Raw genomic sequence first — 20,989 nt, 5'->3', positions numbered from 1 at the left:
GCCACAATATATTGCCATTTTACACTGATTATGTCGTCTGTGCCTTTCAGCAATAGCCTTATGCAATCTTATTGAGGCGCACTATTATTATTTCGAAAACACTGTTACTACATGCCGCTCAAATTTCCCAGACAACAAACGTCCTTGTCTTTTTCCACAGTGAAAATGGAATGGAAAGCGGGGCTGCGGTGCAAAATAAAAGGATTACAGCAACTTCTACACTTTCAATTGTTTTTTTTTTTTTTTGCCAATTCCCTATTGATTTCTATTCGTTTATCTCTAGTAATAATGAAAGTAAAATTAATTAAAAGTGTCACTAACGGCAAACAAGATTGCTAGTGATGTGCCACAGCACCCAACGCGCCCTCCCCCAATGAACAGGTTCAATCTTGTCTGAGTTGCACTTGAAGAGCCCACGTGTTGCGTTTAGACATGTGCATGGATTCAGGATTCAGGTGTTGATAATATGTGTCGTGTATTCTGGCGGTTCGAGAGGGTTCTCCCATCTCTAGTTGCGTTTGGAGCTTGGAGCTTGAAGCTTGAAGCGAACCTGTTGCTTGTTGCCTGCCATTCGTCATGATTCGGCTCGTTTCGGGTTGTGCCGGACACCGCCCACACACCCCCACCCACACAGCCAGAAGCAACGACATGATACGTGGTTCGATGTTCTAACGTTCGGCTATAGGCGGTCGGTTGGTCGGTTGGCCGCGTAGCTAAGAGCGAGTTCGAGTTCCAATCAAGAGGTTCGATTAGCGGGACAGTTGGTGTTACGAGTGGGGTTCGCGCGGCGGCGGTGACTCAGAAAATTCCCTTAAAAAAGTTAAACATTTCATAACATTTGCATAATTATCTGTGAAGTGACGTAAAACGAAGTACAAGCTCATCCAAAAGTTGTCCCAAAATGCCCCGAAAGAATTTAAATTTAAATAATATACACTCTAAATACCAACGCGGTGTGCAATGTATAAACAAACAAGTTCCTATGGAATTCATAGTTTCTTGAGTAACGTTACGAGACTTTTGACTATTATCAGCCCCGCGTATGCCTCAGAATGCCGTTTTGATAAGAGAACGTTTTGTTGTTATATTCTCCATTTCGCTTTTTGCCCTGTCAGGGTCGCATTAGTTCCAGAAGGGCAACTTAAATCACAATATTACTATAAATATTACTAAATTTAGTTGGGAAACATTTGCTGCAATATTTTCCAAGGTCTAAGCTGCTTAACAGATCGAGATTAGAGAACATTTCCTTCAGTGAGTCATGGTATCAAAGCTGTTCTAATAGATATGCCACTAGTTCACTGCTTTCTGTTTCGTTTTAAATCTATGTTTAAAAGGGAACTAATCGAAGTTGTTTTTCCTATTCCTGTTTATTTCGTACATGTCTGGGTATTGGCCCTGTTCTGTTTCGCACTTGCCTTTTTGTTTGGGGAATAGAATACAATAGAGTACGTGGAAATACGCGAGTCTAAACATTGGGAAACGATAGCAGACTGAGTAACAATGTTGTATGCCTCATTGTGTAAACAAGAGCTTAAGGGGGGATATTAAATGGGGGTGAAAAGCATTGGAAAAGGCACCGCAGAGTCGCCCAGGCCCCGCCTTCTTTTATGGGTGATAAACGGAAGAAGGTCAAGATATGAACTTGAAAGTGAAACGGAAACAGCTGGAATTCCACCTTATCAGTAGCACAAATGGATAATGCCTTTAATGATTTTTAAAAAGAGTTAAATCGTTGCCTCTTTAAATGCCTCTTTTTTTCATAGAAAGCAATCAACCATCCAGCAATTATTCGTCTAGAATTCCAAATCGATCGGCAGCATTCTCTACGCGATCTCGTTCATTCGATGGAACTTTCCATTCAACAATTGAAACTTTCAGTTGTCATTGGATTCCGATACCGATTCCGAGCAGGAATCCCAGATCGTTAGATCGAGAAAGTGTAACGGCCAGGAGGGAACTGTTTCTGGGTGAAATGACACTCAACTCGAATCGATTTCGACTAGAACTCCAATTTGCATAGCAATTATCTTGTGGCCTCCTGTTGTTCTACGGATTGTTGATGTTGTTTGCTTATCAAACGCTGACGACAATCTCGAGGCGATTTGCGTTTAATGAGAAAGCCAGGTGGCAAAGAGTAAAGAGTAAAGAAAGGGTGGGGAAATGCTCGAGTGAGGAGAAAAAACATTTTCTAGATAAACGGTAGATGGTAGATGGTAGATGGCAGACGGAGTTGGTTTTTGAGTTGGAGTCGTGTGAATAAATGTTTCCATCTTCCCCTTCGCCTCTCTCTTTTTGTATCTCCACCTCGCGGATCCCTAATTACCGTGAACTTGTCAGCTGCCTGTTAAACCGTGAGCCATAAAATGACCAAAGTGTGGTGGTAATCAGTAGAAACTCCTCACCCCACCCCACCCCACCGCACGACCCGAGTGTGCGTCTTAGCGGGAAAACGAGTTGAATTATGTCCAGACTTATAAACCGAATACGCAGCATGATCAATCCATCCCAGCGCCAGCGGGACAGGGATAACGAGTCCGCCGATTCGGTTTCGGTGTCGGTGTCGGTGTCCAGTGCCCCACAGTCTGTTCGGAGGTTTCATTCCCTGCCCCGCCCCCTTCGCCGTCGCAGATGCAGTGGCAACTCCACGGCGAGACGGTCCAACAGCGGCCTCTGGGACCGCATGATGAGCAATGTTTTCGGCACAGACGACGGCGATCAGGGCTACGACGATGATGGAACCCAGTACATTGATTCGGTAAATGGTTCCTGTTACGAGATATCCGGAGATGTGAGTAGGCCCCAAGTGCGTGTGTGTGTGTGTGTGAGAGACAAATCGGGATATTATCTATCTAGGATCTGTGGCCATGAATAACACAACATTCTAATCTGTAAAATATCGTGGCTTCCTTCCTTTCCGCAGGGCGAATACATCAAGCATCCCGTTCTGTACGAACTCAGTCATAAATATGGATTCACAGAGAACCTGCCGGAGAGCTGTATGTCCATACGGCTCGAGGAGATCAAGGAGGCGATTCGCCGCGAGATCCGCAAGGAGCTGAAGATCAAAGAGGGCGCCGAGAAGCTGCGCGAGGTGGCCAAGGACCGGCGCTCCCTCAGCGATGTGGCGGTGCTCGTGAAGAAGAGCAAGAGCAAATTGGCGGAACTCAAGTCCGAGCTGCAGGAGCTCGAGAGTCAAATACTCCTAACGTCGGCCAACACGGCCGTCAACAGCAACGGACAAGGTAAGTTGTGCAACAGATGGACTACCCTCCGCCTCTCCGCTTTATTTATATTTCGAAAATCCATTAAAAACAAACTATCCCACCCCCCAACCCCCCCACAAAGCCCAACAACTTTCCCAAAAGCCAATGGTCTTTCGTTCATAAACTGCTGCAATTACACGAGAGAGCGACAGGCGGCAGTAAAACACACGCATTTCCATGCAACAAGTTTTTTTTTCGTTGAGTAATACAAGTACAGTGTATTCCCAATAAAACGAACGAAGGAAGGGTGTGCTCCAGGTAGAAGCGAGGCTATAACCCAAACAAACTGGAAATTCCAGTGGAAATTTAGGGAAGTGCAGGTACTAAGCGCTGAAACTGGCATACTCGATACTCGAGTCAAGCAACGAAAGGAGCGTTGTCACGCACACGACGTGTACGTAGAGTACATATGTTGTTTTCGCCTTCTCGGTCCCAGGTCTCCAGTGTGTGCCTTCTCCGGCACTCTCTTTTGCAGCACTAGAGCGTACCCATCCCAAAAACCTCAAGTACCCTTCCACTTGTAGTGTAAAAGCAAATAAAGACAAGTGTGGAAAGTGTCATAGCTCTTTTGGGGATGAGTTCATGCCGTCTTTTACGAGCCTTTGTCACGCACTCGCCACTTAAGCCACTCACCTGTTGGCCACTCTCTTTCTCTCTTTATCTCTCTCTCTTTGTCCTCCAGAAGTGTTCTATTCAGATCTGATGCTCGTTTGTTAGATACCCCTTCCATATTTCGCTAACAAGCGACACCGAAATGGTTCTTTTTCTCTCTATTGTAGGTTTTAGCCAACTATTGACTCAACTGTCATGAAATGCTGCTGCCTCTGACTCGCTTTATTCGTGCTTTTGTCGGTTTTGCTTACAATTTCGAATGGAGACAGCTCGACATTCTATTTATCTGCTGTTTAGCTTCCGTGTTTGTCCCACAGATAGAGACAGAGACACAGACACCCGCAGAAGCGAAAGAAGCTAAGAATGGAGCTGCAGCAGCATTGTGTGGCGCCGGAGTCGGCTGCTACATATGAAATGATTGACGGGTTTGGCAGCTTCTGCCACAGAGAGCTGCATAACTGCAAACGATTTAGAGCTGATTATGTGTGGCATAAGGCATAAATATCCACACATCTGTACATTGAGCGACATGCAGAGCAGAAGCCATGGCGCAAAAGTGACAGGAGAGAAAGGGAGGGGGCAAACAAGTCGGAAATTAAAGAAATCAACAAAGAAAAACAATCTTTCGTCGCCTCAGCAGTCATAAAATATTGAATAAAAAGTTATTCGAAATGCCAACGAAAGGGATAAAATCCATTGAGCAAATACAACATTTGCAACAAAACAGAGGCTGTACTTCTGAGGACAGGAAACTCTCCGCTGTGATACGTTAGTAGCCGATGAAGAATTTTTGTGTATTGGGAGTGGCCCGAAAGTCCCCTATCGGCGAGAATCGGGCGTTCATGTGGCGCGTCATGCACACGACATTTATGTTGTTTTGGTATTATTTTTGGGCATTCTCTTTTCGTCCCGGGTCGAGCATCAATATGCCATGTCTTGCGGGAGCATTGATTTGCCGAATCCATAGCCAATGCCTAGATATTCCTTTTGCAAGAGATCTTATCGTGTTATCGGGTTGTAAACCCCTCAGAAAAAAGCCTTGTCCAGTGGTTAAGATTGATAATTGATAGCCATATTTGAAGGGTGTGCAGGTTCCATTGAAAGTGGAATATAAATGGGAGTGGAAGAGCCTCTTCTGAGGCTCCTTTCTCGTTTCTCAGAAAACTAATCCTCTTGTGTTTGTCTTTTACAGAATCGATTAATGCCAACATCGATCCCAATGGCGGGATAATTATGGGCGGTGCCCTGGGGGGCGGTGGTGGCACCGGCGCACCCTCCACCGCCAACGACAAAGTCCTGACGTCGCTGGAGAAGCAGCTGCAGATCGAGATAAAGGTGAAGACGGGGGCGGAGAATATGATCCAGTCACTGGGCGCCGGCTGCGACAAGAAGCTGCTGGCGGAGGCCCACCAAATGCTGGCCGACTCGAAGGCCAAAATCGAGTTTCTGCGGCTGCGGATCATCAAGGTCAAACAGAATCGTGAGCAGGCCGATCGGCTCAAGGCCACGCGCCAGCTGATGGATGATGGCCAGCCGCAGAGCCTGGAGACGACGCTGGAGGAGCGCATCGAGGAGCTGCGTCATCGGCTGCGCATCGAGGCGGCCGTCGTCGACGGAGCCAAGAATGTCATACGAACTCTCCAGACGGCGAATCGAGCCCCAGACAAGAAGGCGCTGCAGGAGGTGAGTGCCTAGACCCCAGACCCCAAAGAAGGGGTAATCCTAGAGTTAATTAGATCTGGCCAGTGGCCAGGTAAGCGGAACGCTTCTCATATCTGCCTCTCTGAAGCTCAGGTGTGTGCCATACGGCCGCACGGCGTATGATTCATATACGTACGTATACGTATACGTGATTTTGTCCACGGAACAAGAAGGAACGAGAAACGAGGCTAATTATGCGGCTGTTTCAGTCCGTTTTTCGTTCGTTTCGGTTTTCATTTCGTATCTTTTTTTTTAGTTTCGCCCGCTAACTGTCGTCTCATTAATTTAATGGACGTGGAATGTGTCGCATTTACTTGGTCGGCACCAAAAAACCGAATACGAAAATTATTTGGCAAGTGTGCCCCAGGGCCTGCCCTAATAATTTTCTATAGGGTATTCCGGTTGGGGATTTGTCGGTTTTTATGTGCAGTTTGTCGCCAGCAAAACAGTGCTCTATAATTCAGAAACATTCTCGGTTTCCAGAATAATTCTGAAGGAAAAGAGATCCAGAAAAAACTCCTTTAAACAAGGCAATTGTTGGATTGAAAGATCCCTTTAAGATTTGACAATTTCTTGGAATTAGAAAAGTCTGCCCAAAGATTCGTTGAACAAATGTAGTTCCCAGGAATTAATTTGTTGGGCAAATGAATTCCTGGAATTCAGAGCAAGAGCATTCCGAGAGTCACTCGGAAAACTGTGCGACAATTTCAGTACGAGTGTTTTCCCAATTTCACAATCCAAGGAAAGACATACATACTGTTGTACACTTCTTCTTTTCGTGGATTTCCCAATGAGCTGTCCGCTGTGTGCTTTTCCTGTCGCGTGGCTCTCTGGGTGATTTATCTGTCGGCTGTAAAGGGGCTTCCCTCTCCACTTCCGCAACAGCTCGGATTCTGGCCTAAATATTATATTTGTGGCCAGATTCCCATTGCCGTTCCCATACTCGTATTTATTTGTTTTGCGGCTTGTTTGCGGCGACGACTGGCGACGCCTGTTGCATCTGTCGGCTGGAGTTGATCTCAAGAGGAAGTACAGGGCGTTACAGTGCCAGCACCATAAGATCCCCCAACAGTGGAAAGATTTCCTCACTAGTTGGGCCTATGGCTGTGAAACGCACTGTACACTGATCCCCTTGTCAGACGTGTGCCATCAATGATGGAACTCTGAAGTTTTTATTCGTTCAGACATCACTGAAATGATAAACAAACTCCCTCCTCTTTCAGCCCTTTGGGTCACAACATTTTTAGAACAAAGAGAGGGGAGAGAGAGAGAGAGCGCGCGCTGTCGTTTGGGGGGGATATATCTAAACATCTGTTTGGATCGGGCAACAAATCTCGTCCGAGCGTGAGCAAAGTTCTCTGGCCAGCCGCAGAAAATGTGAAAAATCTCTTACCGTTTCGTTTGTTTCTCTGGCGAATTTTCCCAAGCAGCTTTTCCGCTGCTGCGTTCAGTTCAAGTTGTGTTGCCGTTGACGTTGCTGTTGCTGTTGCTGCCTCTGACGCTTCCCCCGATAGAGATTTTTGTATTATTGTCCGCGCGTTTCGCGTTCCGTGTTCCGTGTTCGTGCTCGTTCGAAACTCTATGAATATGTAATAATATGAAAATAATAATAATCATGGACGAGATCAAAGAAAACTCCAAGAGGAAAATCAGACCCACACACACACACATGAGAAAACAAAAGAAATGGGAGCCGCAGCCGGGAACCGGGAGCCGACACACCTGATACACACACTCCATATTACGCATACGCCGCGTGCACCTGCCAATTGCGTAATTTTCGTTGAGCGGATCATCAGCCTATGCACTCCACTCTCACGCCTCTCTCCCTCCTGCTCTCAAATCGTGAGAGGGTCTTTTTGGGGTCATCTTGCAATTGTTAAAAATAAAAATCACATAAATTTAGACACACAATTTTTACAAAAGTCGAAAAATACTCAAAAACGAAAGTGCTTTCAGTTCCACCCCTCGCGTTTGTTGTGTGTGGGTGTGTGTGCGGCTGAATGAAGCTAAAAATACGGAAAAACAAAAGTGAATACAGTCAATAGTGCCTATGAAGGATGGCAGTTGAAAAGTTGCAAATGTTTGTACAAAAAAGGGTTTAATTTTGTATTTTTTCTTTGCAAATTATAGATGTCAAAATTATGGACTCTATAGACTCTAAGATGCAGTATTGAAATTAAATATTCATCGGCATGTCCTTCATAGGCACTTTCGACTGTAAAACACGCGTATAATCAAAGAAAAAAAAAATTAAACAATAAATGTTTGAATTCAGCTTTCGGGCATTTCGCACGAACGATAGAACTATCAAAAACGGTTTCAAGATATGTATTTTTAGCCACCGTTATAAGAATAAAACATATCGTGTGTGAATATATATATACATATGTACATCCATCGTATATAGTGCCATACATACATATGTGCGTGAGTGTATCCATGTGTCCGATATAGATGGCACCTTGAACAAACAGTTTAGAACCGCAATGTGTTCTGGCAACGAAAGTGCGTAAGGGAGAGTGATGGCCACGCCCACTGCCTCGTTGGCGGCTCCTGGAGCTGCACCGCTGCCCCACGAGCTGACGGCCGAGTGGACAGTGCGTGCCCATCTCACGTTTGCCCGTGCCGGAGAGGCGGTGCACAAGGAGTGCGGTGCAGGGCCAGTGCAGCCAGTGCATCCCGTGCGTGTGGTCTACAAGTGGTGCACGCCCTCCGATGAACCCGAAACAGAGCAGGATGTCGACAAGGTAAGTCCTGTGGCAGCGCGGAGCACTAGAGGCTCATCCCACGTTCATCTTGTAGACAGCCAACACGATGGGGACCAGCTTCCGGTCCACCAACTCCTCGGCCACCACCACCAATGCGGACTCGGCCTTCGGCAGTCCCCAGGCGTCGCGTGCCCTCCCCGCGGGGACATCCGCTCCAGGCGCCACAGCTCAAGTGTGCGGAACGCGCTGTCGGAGCACCTGCAACATCATGGTTTCCGCTGTGGCGGACTTCCTGCCGCAGGAAGCGGCCGCAGGACCGAACGAGCCCTTCGTCTACCACAACAAGGTGCGGGCCCAGCAGCTGCGCGATGCCTTCTCGCAGACCAGCGACCACGAGGAGCCGCAATTGGTGGAGCCGCAACAGCGTCGACGTACCGCCTACGAGCAGCGTCGGGCCACCACCGAGGCTCTCATGAACTTTGCCACCAGGCGGCAGGCAGAGGAGGCGAACACCTATGTGGTAAGCCAAGGCTCAAGAGGATGCACCTTGCGCTCTTTCCTAATCGATTGATTTTTGCAGCCAACCTACTCGCCCACGCCAACGCCCACCACGCCCTCGTCCACATTCAAGTCGGCCTCGATGCCTAGGATACCGCCTCTTGGGGGACATCATGGGGGAGGAGGAACCTCACCGCGGATGCCCCCCAACCTGGGGGAGAAGAAGCCCCGCACCGTCCACATCGATGTGTACTGCACGGGCTCCGAGGGGGATGAGGAGGCGGACGACGAGCAGCAGGCAGATGTGGAGGTCTCCTCCAGCTCCAGCTCGGACTCGGATCTGGCCGGGAGCAAGCGTTACGACCTGGACTCCAATTCCACTCCCCAAACGGTGCTTGACAACGAGCAGATGCTGCTGCGCCATCAGCGGATCTCTGGCGGAGCATTGCCGCGTCGCTTGGGCCATCAGAAGGAGCCGAAGGACAACCACCAGATGAGCCTGGGCCACGCCATCACCAAATGCAGCACCGCCGAGGAGGTGACCGAATCGAAGCAGCTGCTCTTCCGCAAACACATCGGCGACCAGCGGGCAGCCAAGCTGGCGAATCTGCGCCAGAAGTACATGCGGCAGCCGAGCGACGACACCATCAGCAGCACCTACCCGAACTCCTCGCACTCGACCATGCCCCGTGATGCCACCTGCAGCAGCATCTCCAGCGTGGCAGCGGGCACCGACTGCGTGGACTCCTCGTGGAAGGAAACGGACGAGCCGGATAACCCGTTGGCAGACTTTGGGCTGACCAAATCGGATAGCTTCGACTACGAGAACTCGCTGGATCGCCTGCGCATCAGCCAGATGGAGAGGCTCTGGTCGCGCCAGCACTCCTTCGATCAGCCCCAGACTACAGCCCCCACCTTGCCACTGCCGCATCCACACCAGCATCAGCACCAGCACCAGCATCAGCACCAGCATCAACACCAACACCAGCAGCATTTGCAGACCATCAAAGAAGTGCAATCGCAGCGCAACTCCTTCCAGCGGAGCGACACGATCCCCTCCGAATCGGATGGCTTCTCCGACACGAATGTGTTCAATACCTACCCGGGCCGGCAGATATCGCAAATGCAGCAGCGCAATCGCCCCGGTTTCCTGCAGTTCTTTGGGCCCTCAATCCATCCCAATCCTGGCCAGCCAACGCCGCCAGTCACGGCTCCTGTCCAGCCCGCCTCTGCAGCCAGTGCGGATCCGTTTCGACTGCTCCATCCGAGCTACCGCTGGAAGAGCGAGGCCCGCGACAATCTCAGCGTGCAGGGGGCCTCTGGATCGCCCTCCTCGGAGCGCAGTTCCCCGCAGCTCCTTTCGGCGGCCACCACTGTGCTGCGCTGTGGCAGCGAGGCCCCGCCCAGCACCACTTCGGCCAGCACATTCGGCACAACGGTCGTGACTCCCTCCCCCCTGCCAGGGCGACGCTTTGAGATTTCCCGCGACAGCCCGAGCGTGGCCAGTGAGGCCTCCACCGCCACCGTGTCGGGCTACACCCACGAGCACCTGGAGAAGACACGGCGCTTCGGCAATGTGGTGGCCATGCGCAAGCCCGGCCACCATGTGGGACCCACCAAGAACCCCAACTGCCAGTGCGAGAGCTGCCAGCGATGGCTGGCCGAACGCTTCCAGTTGCGCGGCAGAGCCTTCTCTCTGGGCGAGCGACCAGTGCTAAGGAGGCCGCAGTAACAGTAGAGTAGTAGAGTAGTAGAGTAGCAGAGTAGAGGCCTCTGGAAGGAGGATTGCACATATGTGTGCTTTAGTTTCCCTTAATTAATGCCCCTGGCAGCTGTCGATTCGAATCCCTACCAAGTAGAGGTCTGCATGAATGGCAAGAATGTGCGCTCACATGAGACTCGGACGCACGACATTTAAGCGAAAGAGACATGAATGGAATAAGTGAGAATGAGGGAGGGGTTTAAGTCAGACACTCGCTCGCATTCAAATATATGCACTTGTTTAATTGTGTGCCTTTCGCACTCAATCCACTCTTTTGCTCTATCGCAAAACCACTTCAAAACGTGTCTCTTAAAATATATCATAAGAGGCTCTCTAAGGATCTTTCACTGCCACAAGCTGAGCTCGGTTTTCGGATCGATTTCGATAGTTTCATATTCGCATGACTTCCGCATGCCATATTTCTTTCACGATATTGGTCCACTGGGTCGGGTCAGTGCAGTTTATTGCACTTTTGTACTTTGAGGCCACGCAGATTTCTAATTAAAAGCTTTCCTTCTCTTGCATTTAACACTCTTCACCGCTCCCGCTCCCTATTAACCCGCAAAGATCCTGGACACACACTGGATTGAATTTCTTTCGATTAGGTTTAACCCAAACGCGAATGTTCCTCACACAAGAATACACACAGATTGTGCGCTGAATCAGTTTAATGTTTAATGTTGTAATAAAGTCATCAAATAGTCTGTAAAAAAGAAAGTAGTGTCTTTCCTTTGGTGTGGTCTTACTTAATATATATAATACATTTTTTAGTAGATGATTGATTAAGTCATTAATTGCTTTATCCTTTTCGTAGGCCACTGGTCGCTTGTCGGAGTCGTCGAGGAAACTGGATCTCTTGCGATATTCGCTGGATCTGCGGCGCCAGGAGCTGCCAGTGGACTCTCCTGCGGCCCAGCAGCTGAAGACGGAGCTGCAGATCGTGCAGCAGTCGACGTCGCCGGTGCCCGTGACCTACACATCGCTGCAGACCGGGCAGGGTGGCCTGTTGGGGGGCAAGCCCTACCAGTCGGTGTCGTCGCTGGGGCGCTGTGCCAGTGTCACGGGCAAGCTGGAGGTGCGACTGATGGGCTGCCAGGGCCTGCTGGAGGATGTTCCGGGGCGTTCGCGACGCGACAAGGACAACAGCTCTAGTCCCGGCGATCTGCGGAGCTTCGTCAAGGGCGTGACCTCGCGCAGCAGCTCCAAGAGCTACTCGGTGAAGGACGAGACCTCGTTCGAGATCATGGCCGCCATCAAGCTGGACAACATCACCGTGGGACAGACCTCCTGGAAGCCCTGCTCGCAGCAGGCCTGGGACCAGCGCTTCTCCATCGATCTAGACCGCTCCCGAGAGCTCGAGATCGGAGTCTTTTGGCGCGACTGGCGTTCCCTGTGCGCCGTGAAGGTCCTGCGACTGGAGGAATTCATCGACGATGTGCGCCACGGCATGGCCCTGCAGCTGGAGCCCCAGGGCCTGCTCTTCGCCGAGATCAAGTTTCTCAATCCCATGATATCGCAGAAGCCCAAGCTGCGCCGCCAGCGCATGATCTTCAACAGACAGCAGGCAAAGAACATCCCCCGTGCCAAGCAGATGAACATCAATGTGGCCACCTGGGGTCGCCTGCTCAAGCGGAATGCCCCCAACCATGTCCACATGGGATCGGGCGAAGCCACAGGCGCTGCGGCTGCCCCTGCCCGCGACTCGGAGTCGCCCATTTCAAGGACTCCCTCGTCGGATGCCCTGGTGGAGCCGGAGCCGTATACACCCGGCGAGCAGGCCCAAAATCTGGAGTTCAATCCGGATGCGGGCATGCACGAGCACGTGGAAACGCCCGGCGAGTACCCGGATCCGGCGGCCAGCGGGTTGAGTGGCATGCGCCCACTCTCCATGCACATGCAGGGGATCAGCGTCCTGCCACCCGACACACCTCCCGTTTCCGCCGCCGCAGCGGCCGCTGCCGCTGGCAGACCCAGCTCGCTCATCATACAGATGCCGCCGTCGGCTGGAGGCGCGAAGGCACCAGCGGTCATCGGTGGCCGCACGGCCGCCCCCACAACGGCGCCACCGCCGCCACCATTGCTCAAGTCATCGACCACCACGCCGGTGTTGGACCAGGAGGTGAGTGCTATCCAGAGATTATCTACGTACGACCAGGCCCGTATGCAGCTCAACCTTCTCAATCCCTCTGTAAAGATCTCCATGTACTATAAAAATATATAGCTGTGTTCCCGTAGCTGGTTTGATCGTTGTGCCTGCCACATGCCACTGCCATTGCCATTGCCACAGCTCCTTTTGCTCAACTCTTATCTCATGTACATATTCACCCCCAAAACCAACCCCACCCCCACCAACACACATAAACATCTGTACAGTTATCGCATCATTATCCCTTGGTGTTGGCTTTTGTATTATCGATTGTTCATACATACTATACATACACATTTGATCGTACATGTACATAAGCTTTAATTATATACTAGTGTCTAAAGTGGATGCCACAACACACTCCATGCAGAAGCATCCGTGCAGATGGTGGGTTTGGAAGTTAATCGAAAATTCTAGAAGCGATGATCTGGTGTCAACTAGTTGGCAGTGCGAACCACTGCCAAAGGGAGCTCCGGAAACAGTCCATCATCTGGTTGTTACCCGTATGACACTAGCTTATCATTACCTGAAGACCAACTGAAGAATTGTAAGCAGCGCTTGAAAACTTAAAGAAAGTGTCATTCCCCTAAAAATAATAGAAGTCGCAGCATACAACAGTTCGTCAGGATTCAGTATTTGTTAGAAATAGAATTTCAGGGAGACAAGATATAAAAAGCTCAAGGGAAAAGGGTGCAGTGGGAACGAGAGAAACGCGGGTATGTGCCTTAGTTCACATATGCAATCGATTTTTAATTGTAAAAGTACAACTTGTTGGTCTGAATCAGCTGTGTGTAGTTAGCTGTTCGACTGATGGCATGTCTCATGCGAACACTGTTTGAGCAATTCCTCGACAGTATATAATTATTACACTGAATGTCTTAGATCTTAAAAGCTAGATTTCTGATTGAGAGTATTAGGAGTATCAGTATATTCATATTGAGCTTTATAGCTATTAGGGCTCTTCGAAAGTGTAAAGTGCAATATTCTGTTGAAAATCAGTAAATGTGAGTTAGTGTCATACGGACATAGGAGTTGCGGCTGCGAACTAGTTCCGTCAGTTTCGCACTGCTTGCTCTGCCGATGATCCCCGCCGTTTTCTCCCTTTTTGCCTCTGCCTCTCAATCTTCTCCTTCATTCATCATCATCATCGTTATCCCCTCTCTGTTCTCTGACTTCTCTTTCTCACTCACTCTGTTCATTTCTCTGTGCGAAAGAGAAGCTTTTTCTCATTCTCTTTAATACGCCGCCATCTTTCTCTCATTCTCTCTCGTTGTGCTTTGTGCTGCCCTTCCTTTCTCTCTCCCTTTCTGCGCGCATCTCTGCCTCTGTGTGTGTCTGTGTGTGCCTGTCTCCTGTCTTCCGTTATCCGTCTGTCATGATCTCCGTTAATCGTCGACAGCTGCAGGATGCCTTGCACGAATTTGATTTCCTCTCCGACATGGACTCGCGTCCGACCACGCTGCGGCGCCTGCTGAAAGAGCGGGACATGGAGCAGCTGCAGCTGGACCAGGAGGCGCTCGAGAGCCTGCTGCTGCAGCAGCAGCAGTCCGAGCAGCAGGCCCTGCACCAGAGGCAGCTGCAGGAGCAGCAGAGATTGCAACAGTTCCAGGAGGCCCAGCGTCAGGCCATCCTCGAGCTGTGCGAACAGCAGGAGAGGGAAAAGCAGCAGCAGCAGCAGCAAAAAGATCAGGCGAGACATAAGGAGAAGGAGAAGCAGCTCCAGCATCAGCAGAAGCAACGCATGATCGAGCAGTGCATTGCCGAGTCCTCCGAGTGGGCCAAGCAGCGCCAGAGCCAGCCACCGCCGCCACCACCACCACCTCCTCCTCCGCTGTCACCCACCCAGTCAACACTAACCACAGACCAGACACCGCTCCCGAGCCCGCTACCGCTACCGCTCTCGATCTCGCCAGCCAGCCGCCCAGTCACCTACCCCTGCCCCAGCCAAAGTCCACTCGTCTTGCCACCAACCAACCAATTTCAGTTGCAGCCCGATCCTGCCCAGACCAGCAGTCGCTTTGCCGCCGTCGAGGATCTGTCGCGGCCATCGGCTGTGGAACAGCAGCTGCACCGTCCGGTGCTGACCATGCCGCCGGTGGTGCTGCTGGGCTGCCGGGAGGAGGACAGATCGGTGCCGCCCTCGCCCCTGGTCGAGTATCCCGAGGACGATGACGAGTATCTGTACAGGGCCGATGGCGGCGGGGGCAGCCGGGATCTGGTGCAGTCCAGCCACAGTTCCAGTGCGGGCGATCGTTTCTGTGTGGAGGTTAGGAGGTTTTTCATTTGATTTCTTTTTTTGCTTTTGGTTTGGAATTTGCTTTTTTTGTTGGCTTGCAGGACGGGGTCACCCCGGAAAGTATGCTAGGGAACACCCTCGCCCTGCAATCCGTGCAATCGAATTTATTTAATATTATTCACTAATCCGCAAAAAGCTTTTTCGTTTCTTACATTTATTCGTCTGTGGCTGACACGATTTTTGGGTGTTATTGTTAATGTTATCGTTTTGTTATCGTTATTCGATTGCTGTTGGTGTTCGTGCGTTATCACTTTTCGACGAATAATATCGCGATGAGTGCAAAAAAGTGTTCATAAAGCCTAAAACATATTATTCATAAAACATACTCATGCACACGACAACAAAACACTCACATTTGTTTTTTGGCTTGTATCTAACATAGCGTTTACCAGCACTGCCTTTTAGTGTTAACAGTAGAACATAGTATTGAAAGCACAAATAAATTTCGAACTAACGGTCAAATCCAACCCTAGAAACGTAATTCCCGTTAGAACTCCCACTTGATCCTAACTTGAAGATGTTTGTAAATAAAACAAATGCTTTATAAATTACATTGCTAATTATTTATAACCACAAACGACTTGAGAGCTCTGAATAATATAGAAAATCTATGAAGTGAACTGATGTACATAATCCCAACGATAAGATATCCAAAAGTGACAATTTGAGTCGCTTTAAATAGACACGTTTCCGAAAAGATCACAGGGAAAGCGGAGAGGAGAGGCCCGAAAGTGCGCCCCTTCACGTGTTCTGTCCCCATAAGCACCAGCACCATCACCTCTCACACACGACACTTTCCACGACATTGCAGAACGTCAACGTTCCCTCACATTTTCCATTTCATTTAAGATGTTTACCTATCTATATGTATGTATGTACATATCGGTGTCTTTCTGTGTCTCCTCCCATCTCCTCCAATCTATGTACGGACTCATCCATATACTGGGGCTATGCGCTGTTACGCTGGCCCGCGTCTTACGTAGCCATTGGCCATTTTTAGACCCAAAGAACGACGCAGAAGCGCCTAAAATGCTAAGCGACCATTTTGCCTGGCCTCTGGTCATGACTTTGGCACTTGTTTGCCTTCAGTTGCCCGTCGTTGCCGCCGCTGTTGCTACTGCCACTGCCCTTGCGGTATATGTAGCTTCCGTCGATCCGTTGATCCGTCGATATCGATCGGTTTTAAAGTATGTAGCCATGTCGTGACGTCATGATTGTGCCAGCATTCCATGCACTAGCGCAGGTCCTGAGGAAAATGTTTGCAGTCCAGCTCCAGCAACAGCAACAGCCACAGCAGCATTCCCATACTCTTTTTCATAGTCTGGATCTGTCGCCGACTTGGCCAATCCGTCAGCTGTTGTCCACATCCGCACCTGCCATATGCAATGCACCGCCTGCTGTATGTTTGTTTGTCCCCCCCGGCGTTGTGAAGCGCAGCTCTTTGAACCACAATCCTCTTGCAGGCGCATATCAGTCTTGTACATATCACCCTCGAACCCATCGATGCCAGCTGCACCACCAGCTGCCTGATAGAGGAGGTGGCCGAGCCAGAGCCACAGCCGGAGACAAAGGCGGTGGCAGAGGCACAGTCCCACTGCCAGTCGCAGTCGCTGTTGTCGCAGTCGCAGTCGGAGGCATTCGTTGAGAGTGTATTGCTTGAGACAGTTGTTGAAAAGTTAGACAGTTCGACGAGTGAAGAGGAGCAGCTGGAGCAGGTAAACGGCCCCAGAGGCAGACACAGATGCAGAGCTCTCAAGTTGTTTCCAAAGATATTGATATAAATGAATACAGAATACAGAATATGCCAAACCAATAACATCTCTCAATTCCTTTGCCACAGGTTATACCGCAGTTGGGAAAACTCTATGTGGGCAGCAGTCAACAGCAGTATGGACAGTCCTCGCCTATCATCCAGGAGCCGCCGACTCCGACCATCTATTGCGTTAGTGCGTCGGCCGGCGCACCGCAATTCCCGCAGCCCACACAGCGCCAGGACAAGCTGCAGCAGCAGCCTGGGCAGCAGCCCATCTATGCGAATCAGTACGAGTTAAACGTGGCCAAGGCAGCGGCTGCCGCCTCAGTGTACACGCCTACGCCCACGCCCAGCTCCTCATCGACGAGCAACACCAGCCAGCAGGGGCAGCGCAAGAATGTGGCTCGGGGACTGCAGTTCCGCGAGACTGGGGGTCACGACGGGGGGCGTCTGGTCAAGCCTGGACCGCCTCCGAATGCAGGCATGCTGTCGATGGACAACTTCCGACTGCTGAGTGTGCTGGGACGAGGACACTTTGGCAAGGTGATCCTGTCGCAGCTGCGCAGCAACAACCAGTACTATGCCATCAAGGCGCTGAAAAAGGGCGACATTATCGCCCGCGATGAGGTGGAGTCGCTGCTGAGCGAAAAGCGCATCTTCGAAGTGGCCAATGCCATGCGCCACCCGTTTTTAGTCAATTTGTATTCGTGCTTCCAGACCGATGTGAGTCAGCCCAAAGTCAGCTGAGAGAGATTTCTAGTTTTAACCTTTGATACCTCCTTGCTTCCTCGACAGCAACACGTTTGCTTTGTGATGGAGTACGCTGCCGGAGGAGATCTGATGATGCACATCCATACGGACGTGTTTCTGGAGCCGCGTGCCGTTTTCTATGCAGCCTGCGTTGTGCTGGGGCTCCAGTATCTGCACGAAAATAAGATCATCTACCGCGACCTGAAGCTGGACAACCTGCTGCTGGACACGGATGGGTATGTGAAGATCGCCGACTTTGGCCTGTGCAAGGAGGGCATGGGCTTCGGTGATCGCACGGGTACTTTCTGCGGCACGCCCGAGTTTCTGGCACCCGAAGTCCTCACCGAGACCTCGTACACGAGGGCCGTGGACTGGTGGGGTCTGGGGGTGCTCATCTTTGAGATGTTGGTTGGTGAGGTAAGTCGAACGGGAAGATTTCTTGTGGGTATTTCGGATGTTAACTGACTTCCAATCCTATTTTGACAGTCACCTTTCCCTGGCGATGATGAGGAGGAGGTGTTCGATTCAATTGTGAATGATGAGGTCCGCTATCCGCGCTTCCTCTCACTCGAGGCCATAGCCGTGATGCGTAGGGTAAGTCATTCGCATTCAATGATCTTTTCTTACTAATCAATGTACGTATAACTTTTCAGCTACTGCGCAAGAATCCAGAGCGACGTCTAGGATCGTCGGAGCGCGATGCGGAGGATGTCAAGAAGCAGGCATTCTTCCGGTCCATTGTCTGGGATGATCTGCTGCTTCGTAAGGTCAAGCCACCGTTTGTACCCACGATTGTAAGTCGAATAGCGTCCCAGACAAAGAGAATTTCGATAAATATATTTGTGTGTAATTCGTTTCCGTAGAACCATCTGGAAGATGTCTCGAACTTTGATGAGGAATTCACGTCGGAGAAGGCGCAATTGACGCCACCAAAGGAGCCGCGCCACCTGTCCGAGGATGAGCAGGTGCTCTTCCAGGACTTTTCATACACGGCCGAATGGTGTTAGTGTCCCGCAACACGCCCCCCGTGTCCAGTTAGTCTTATGGGCTCACCAAGGGCCTAGCCCGATCGTTCTAACCCTCGCCCTCTGCTTTTAAATGTGTATGAATTATTGTTAGCTTAAGTGAATGTGAGTTAAATATTTAAACAGGAACGCCTCCAGATAATACCCATACAGGACATATATTATATCTAATCACTGGAGTGTTGCTCACTTGCTCACCGAAACAAGCATTAACAAAATCCACTAGAAGACGTCCTCTTTGAGGGCACAACAAGCGCATTTTTCGATCATCAATCAGGAGCAGAGCCGGATCGCTTTCAATCCAATCCAAAACAATACAATACCCTTCCCCTCCATCAGCATGAACCATATTGCATAGCATGCATCTTTTAATTTCCTAACGCGAGAACGAGAATATATTGAATAGTCTGACGAACCCTAGGAAGGCCTTATACGCAACGTTGTAGATTTTGGACAGATTTATTGTGAGCCAGGTTCCAAATAGATTTTAGAGATGAAAATTATGTATACACACAGCTATTTTACAAGCGCCACCAGTAGGAGATCAGATCAGATCGTATCGGATCGGATCAAAGCGGAACGGAGCGTAGCAACATATTTTCATAAACCACATACAAGAACAAATTCACGGATACATATATTTTATACATATATTGCATGCACACATCCCAGGAAAATGTCTTGATAAAAGAGCTCATCCTCTAAACATATTTTTAGATAAAGAACGAAGGAGAGAAAGTTAGAAATTGAGAGATAATACTTACAGTTTTAAAGTGTAACCCCTGTAAATTTCTTTGCGTTTTCAAATCAACTCGTGTCAGCCAATTGTGTGCCCGAGTTGTGTTATATTTTAAAGCTACATTTTATTATTTTTTAATTCACACACAACGCCTACATTTGTTATTTATTATTATTATACAAAAAACTGTATTGCTTTGAGCATTTTAATTCAATGATATATGGATTTCAAACGATTCGCTTGTATGCCCACGAGAGAAATAGAGAATGGAACGGAACGGTACGCTTTAACAGGAAAAAACATAATGCCGTTCGGAGAGAGTCTGCCCCTCGTTGCCAGAGACATGTGGCATGCGATCGGATTGTTGTTTCACTTAAGATCTATGCTATTTGTAATTTAATTTTTAAATTGTATTTAAGTTTGTAATAATCAATTATGGAAGCGTAGGCTAAGCTATCATTATGTGAAGATAATTATTGATAAATACGATTATGATAACGATCGTGCACTGCACCCCTCATGCAGAACAATATACAACCAAGCAGATCTATTGTCATTACGATTATGATTATGATTATAATTACAACGGCAACTTGCGGCCTGGAATATCGATTCATCACCAACAAAAATGTCCCCCCATTCCCTTTAGCTGCCAAGTTGTGCGTGTATCCTCTTATTTATGCAACTATGATATGATTTTTGAATAAATGTATCTATCGCTATTGAATAAATGCAGTTTTGAGTCATCAAACAAGTTTGAAATTGGGTTTTTAATGCTTCACAAGGATTTGACAGTCTGTAAACAATTGACTAAATAAATACACATAATCTTAAAATATTAGGGACAGCGTTTTCTATAAATTAAACATCAAGCACCTTTAGAACTTCTTTTCACTGAATCCTTCGGTCACCTGGTAATACAAAATGTTGCCTGTATTATCCACGATGGCCAAAAATATGTTGCTGAAAAAGAACAAGGAAAATAAACAAAAAAAGAACAATAATTTAAACCAATGCTCACTTTTTTCCAAATTTGTCTTGCATTGCCTCAACCAGGCTGAAATGAATGCCCTTCGTATGGAGCAAGGGTATGTAAGCAGCCTGTGTGTCCTCTTTCCGCAAGTAGAACACCTTCAAATCATCATCGTAGTGCGGCTGCAGGTGGCCGCAGCGCTCATCTAAGAAAAAAGGCTTTATAATGATCCTTAATAGCATATTTGATTGATTGATTTACCCCTTTTTAAGTCGTTGTAAACCTGAAGAGCCAGGGCCGCTGTCAAATCATCGGGACATACATTCTGAAAATCTCTCAGCTGAAGCTGCAATGAAAAATTGAGAGTACAGGAGGGAGGCTAATGCATCGACCTGAGAGCCGCTCACCATGGCTGCAAATGCTTTTCCAGGTTCTTCTACGCCCACTATGCTTTGAGAAAGCGTTTGAAATGGAATATAATAAAATGCCACACCGTCGTTTAAAACAATACTTTTCGGAAACAGCTGAAGTACCAACAAATGAAATGCCTTGCCTGTGTTTAACAATAATTCGACCACAAAAACAAATTGACGTTAGTAGGATTGCTGAAGAAAAATACTCCAAGCAAAACGGCTGCCACTTTAAAACTGCTGCATTTGTTGCGCACTTTAATTAAACAATTATTTTGCTTTATTTTCATGAGTTTTAACAGGAAGACAACAGAATCGATAGCCGAAAGCTTCTGTTAAAGGAATTC

The 20,989-nt window shown here is 48.8% G+C and overlaps 3 protein-coding genes across 19 annotated transcripts in view; 2 read left to right on the top strand and 1 right to left on the bottom strand.

The window, feature by feature from the left end:
* Pkn (serine/threonine-protein kinase N) overlaps window positions 1–19,986 on the top strand; it is a 31,942-nt gene extending 11,956 nt beyond the window's left edge. For 2 of the 16 annotated variants that reach the window (XM_033378613.1, XM_033378614.1), the window contains 10 exons: window positions 2,924–3,245; window positions 5,071–5,561; window positions 11,365–12,669; window positions 14,096–14,962; window positions 16,456–16,707; window positions 16,833–17,468; window positions 17,541–17,912; window positions 17,982–18,089; window positions 18,149–18,289; window positions 18,359–19,981. In XM_033378613.1, the coding sequence (XP_033234504.1) occupies window positions 2,924–3,245; window positions 5,071–5,561; window positions 11,365–12,669; window positions 14,096–14,962; window positions 16,456–16,707; window positions 16,833–17,468; window positions 17,541–17,912; window positions 17,982–18,089; window positions 18,149–18,289; window positions 18,359–18,502 (4,638 nt within the window). In that variant the 3' untranslated portion in view covers window positions 18,503–19,981. Of the gene's footprint in view, window positions 1–2,363; window positions 2,792–2,923; window positions 3,246–4,517; window positions 4,647–5,070; window positions 5,562–11,364; window positions 12,670–14,095; window positions 14,963–16,083; window positions 16,392–16,455; window positions 16,708–16,832; window positions 17,469–17,540; window positions 17,913–17,981; window positions 18,090–18,148; window positions 18,290–18,358 lie in introns of those variants that run through there. The other 14 variants (XM_033378611.1, XM_033378618.1, XM_033378617.1 and 11 more) reach the window with 14 other exon arrangements.
* Window positions 6,855–11,275, top strand: LOC15382889 (uncharacterized). Of its 2 annotated transcripts, none has more exons than XM_033378627.1 (4): window positions 6,855–7,168; window positions 7,990–8,329; window positions 8,385–8,810; window positions 8,871–11,275. In XM_033378627.1, the coding sequence occupies exons 2-4, from the start codon at window positions 8,105–8,107 to the stop codon at window positions 10,518–10,520; spliced, it is 2,301 nt and encodes a 766-aa protein (XP_033234518.1). In that variant the 5' UTR covers window positions 6,855–7,168; window positions 7,990–8,104; the 3' UTR covers window positions 10,521–11,275. The 2 variants fall into 2 exon arrangements, with proteins under 2 accessions (XP_033234518.1, XP_004444224.2); XM_004444167.3 differs by having other exon boundaries at window positions 7,858–8,329.
* A 24-nt stretch (window positions 19,987–20,010) lies between the features above and the next one.
* On the bottom strand, window positions 20,011–20,989 carry Tsen15 (tRNA splicing endonuclease subunit 15). Its single transcript, XM_001361022.4, has 5 exons — window positions 20,786–20,989; window positions 20,640–20,677; window positions 20,494–20,578; window positions 20,281–20,437; window positions 20,011–20,222 (listed from the first exon to the last, which is right to left on the bottom strand). The coding sequence occupies exons 2-5, from the start codon at window positions 20,640–20,642 to the stop codon at window positions 20,138–20,140; spliced, it is 330 nt and encodes a 109-aa protein (XP_001361059.3). The 5' UTR covers window positions 20,643–20,677; window positions 20,786–20,989; the 3' UTR covers window positions 20,011–20,137.

The sequence above is a fragment of the Drosophila pseudoobscura genome, chromosome 3 (assembly GCF_009870125.1).
Source record: "Drosophila pseudoobscura strain MV-25-SWS-2005 chromosome 3, UCI_Dpse_MV25, whole genome shotgun sequence".
Taxonomy (NCBI): domain Eukaryota; kingdom Metazoa; phylum Arthropoda; class Insecta; order Diptera; family Drosophilidae; genus Drosophila; species Drosophila pseudoobscura.
This window is presented reverse-complemented; position numbering and strand designations above follow the sequence as displayed.

What these genes read in the sequence shown, in the direction of transcription:
- Tsen15 (XM_001361022.4), bottom strand. An exon ending in TTACAACGACTTAAAAAGGG is followed by an intron (nt 20,438 to 20,493) that starts GTAAATCAATCA and finishes CTTTTTTCTTAG; the next exon opens with ATGAGCGCTGCGGCCACCTG. An exon ending in CAAGACAAATTTGGAAAAAA is followed by an intron (nt 20,223 to 20,280) that starts GTGAGCATTGGT and finishes GTTCTTTTTCAG; the next exon opens with CAACATATTTTTGGCCATCG.
- LOC15382889 (XM_033378627.1), top strand. Translation starts at nt 8,105, where the DNA reads ATGGCCACGCCCACTGCCTCGTTGGCGGCTCCTGGAGCTGCACCGCTG. An exon ending in CAGAGCAGGATGTCGACAAG is followed by an intron (nt 8,330 to 8,384) that starts GTAAGTCCTGTG and finishes TTCATCTTGTAG; the next exon opens with ACAGCCAACACGATGGGGAC. An exon ending in AGGAGGCGAACACCTATGTG is followed by an intron (nt 8,811 to 8,870) that starts GTAAGCCAAGGC and finishes TGATTTTTGCAG; the next exon opens with CCAACCTACTCGCCCACGCC.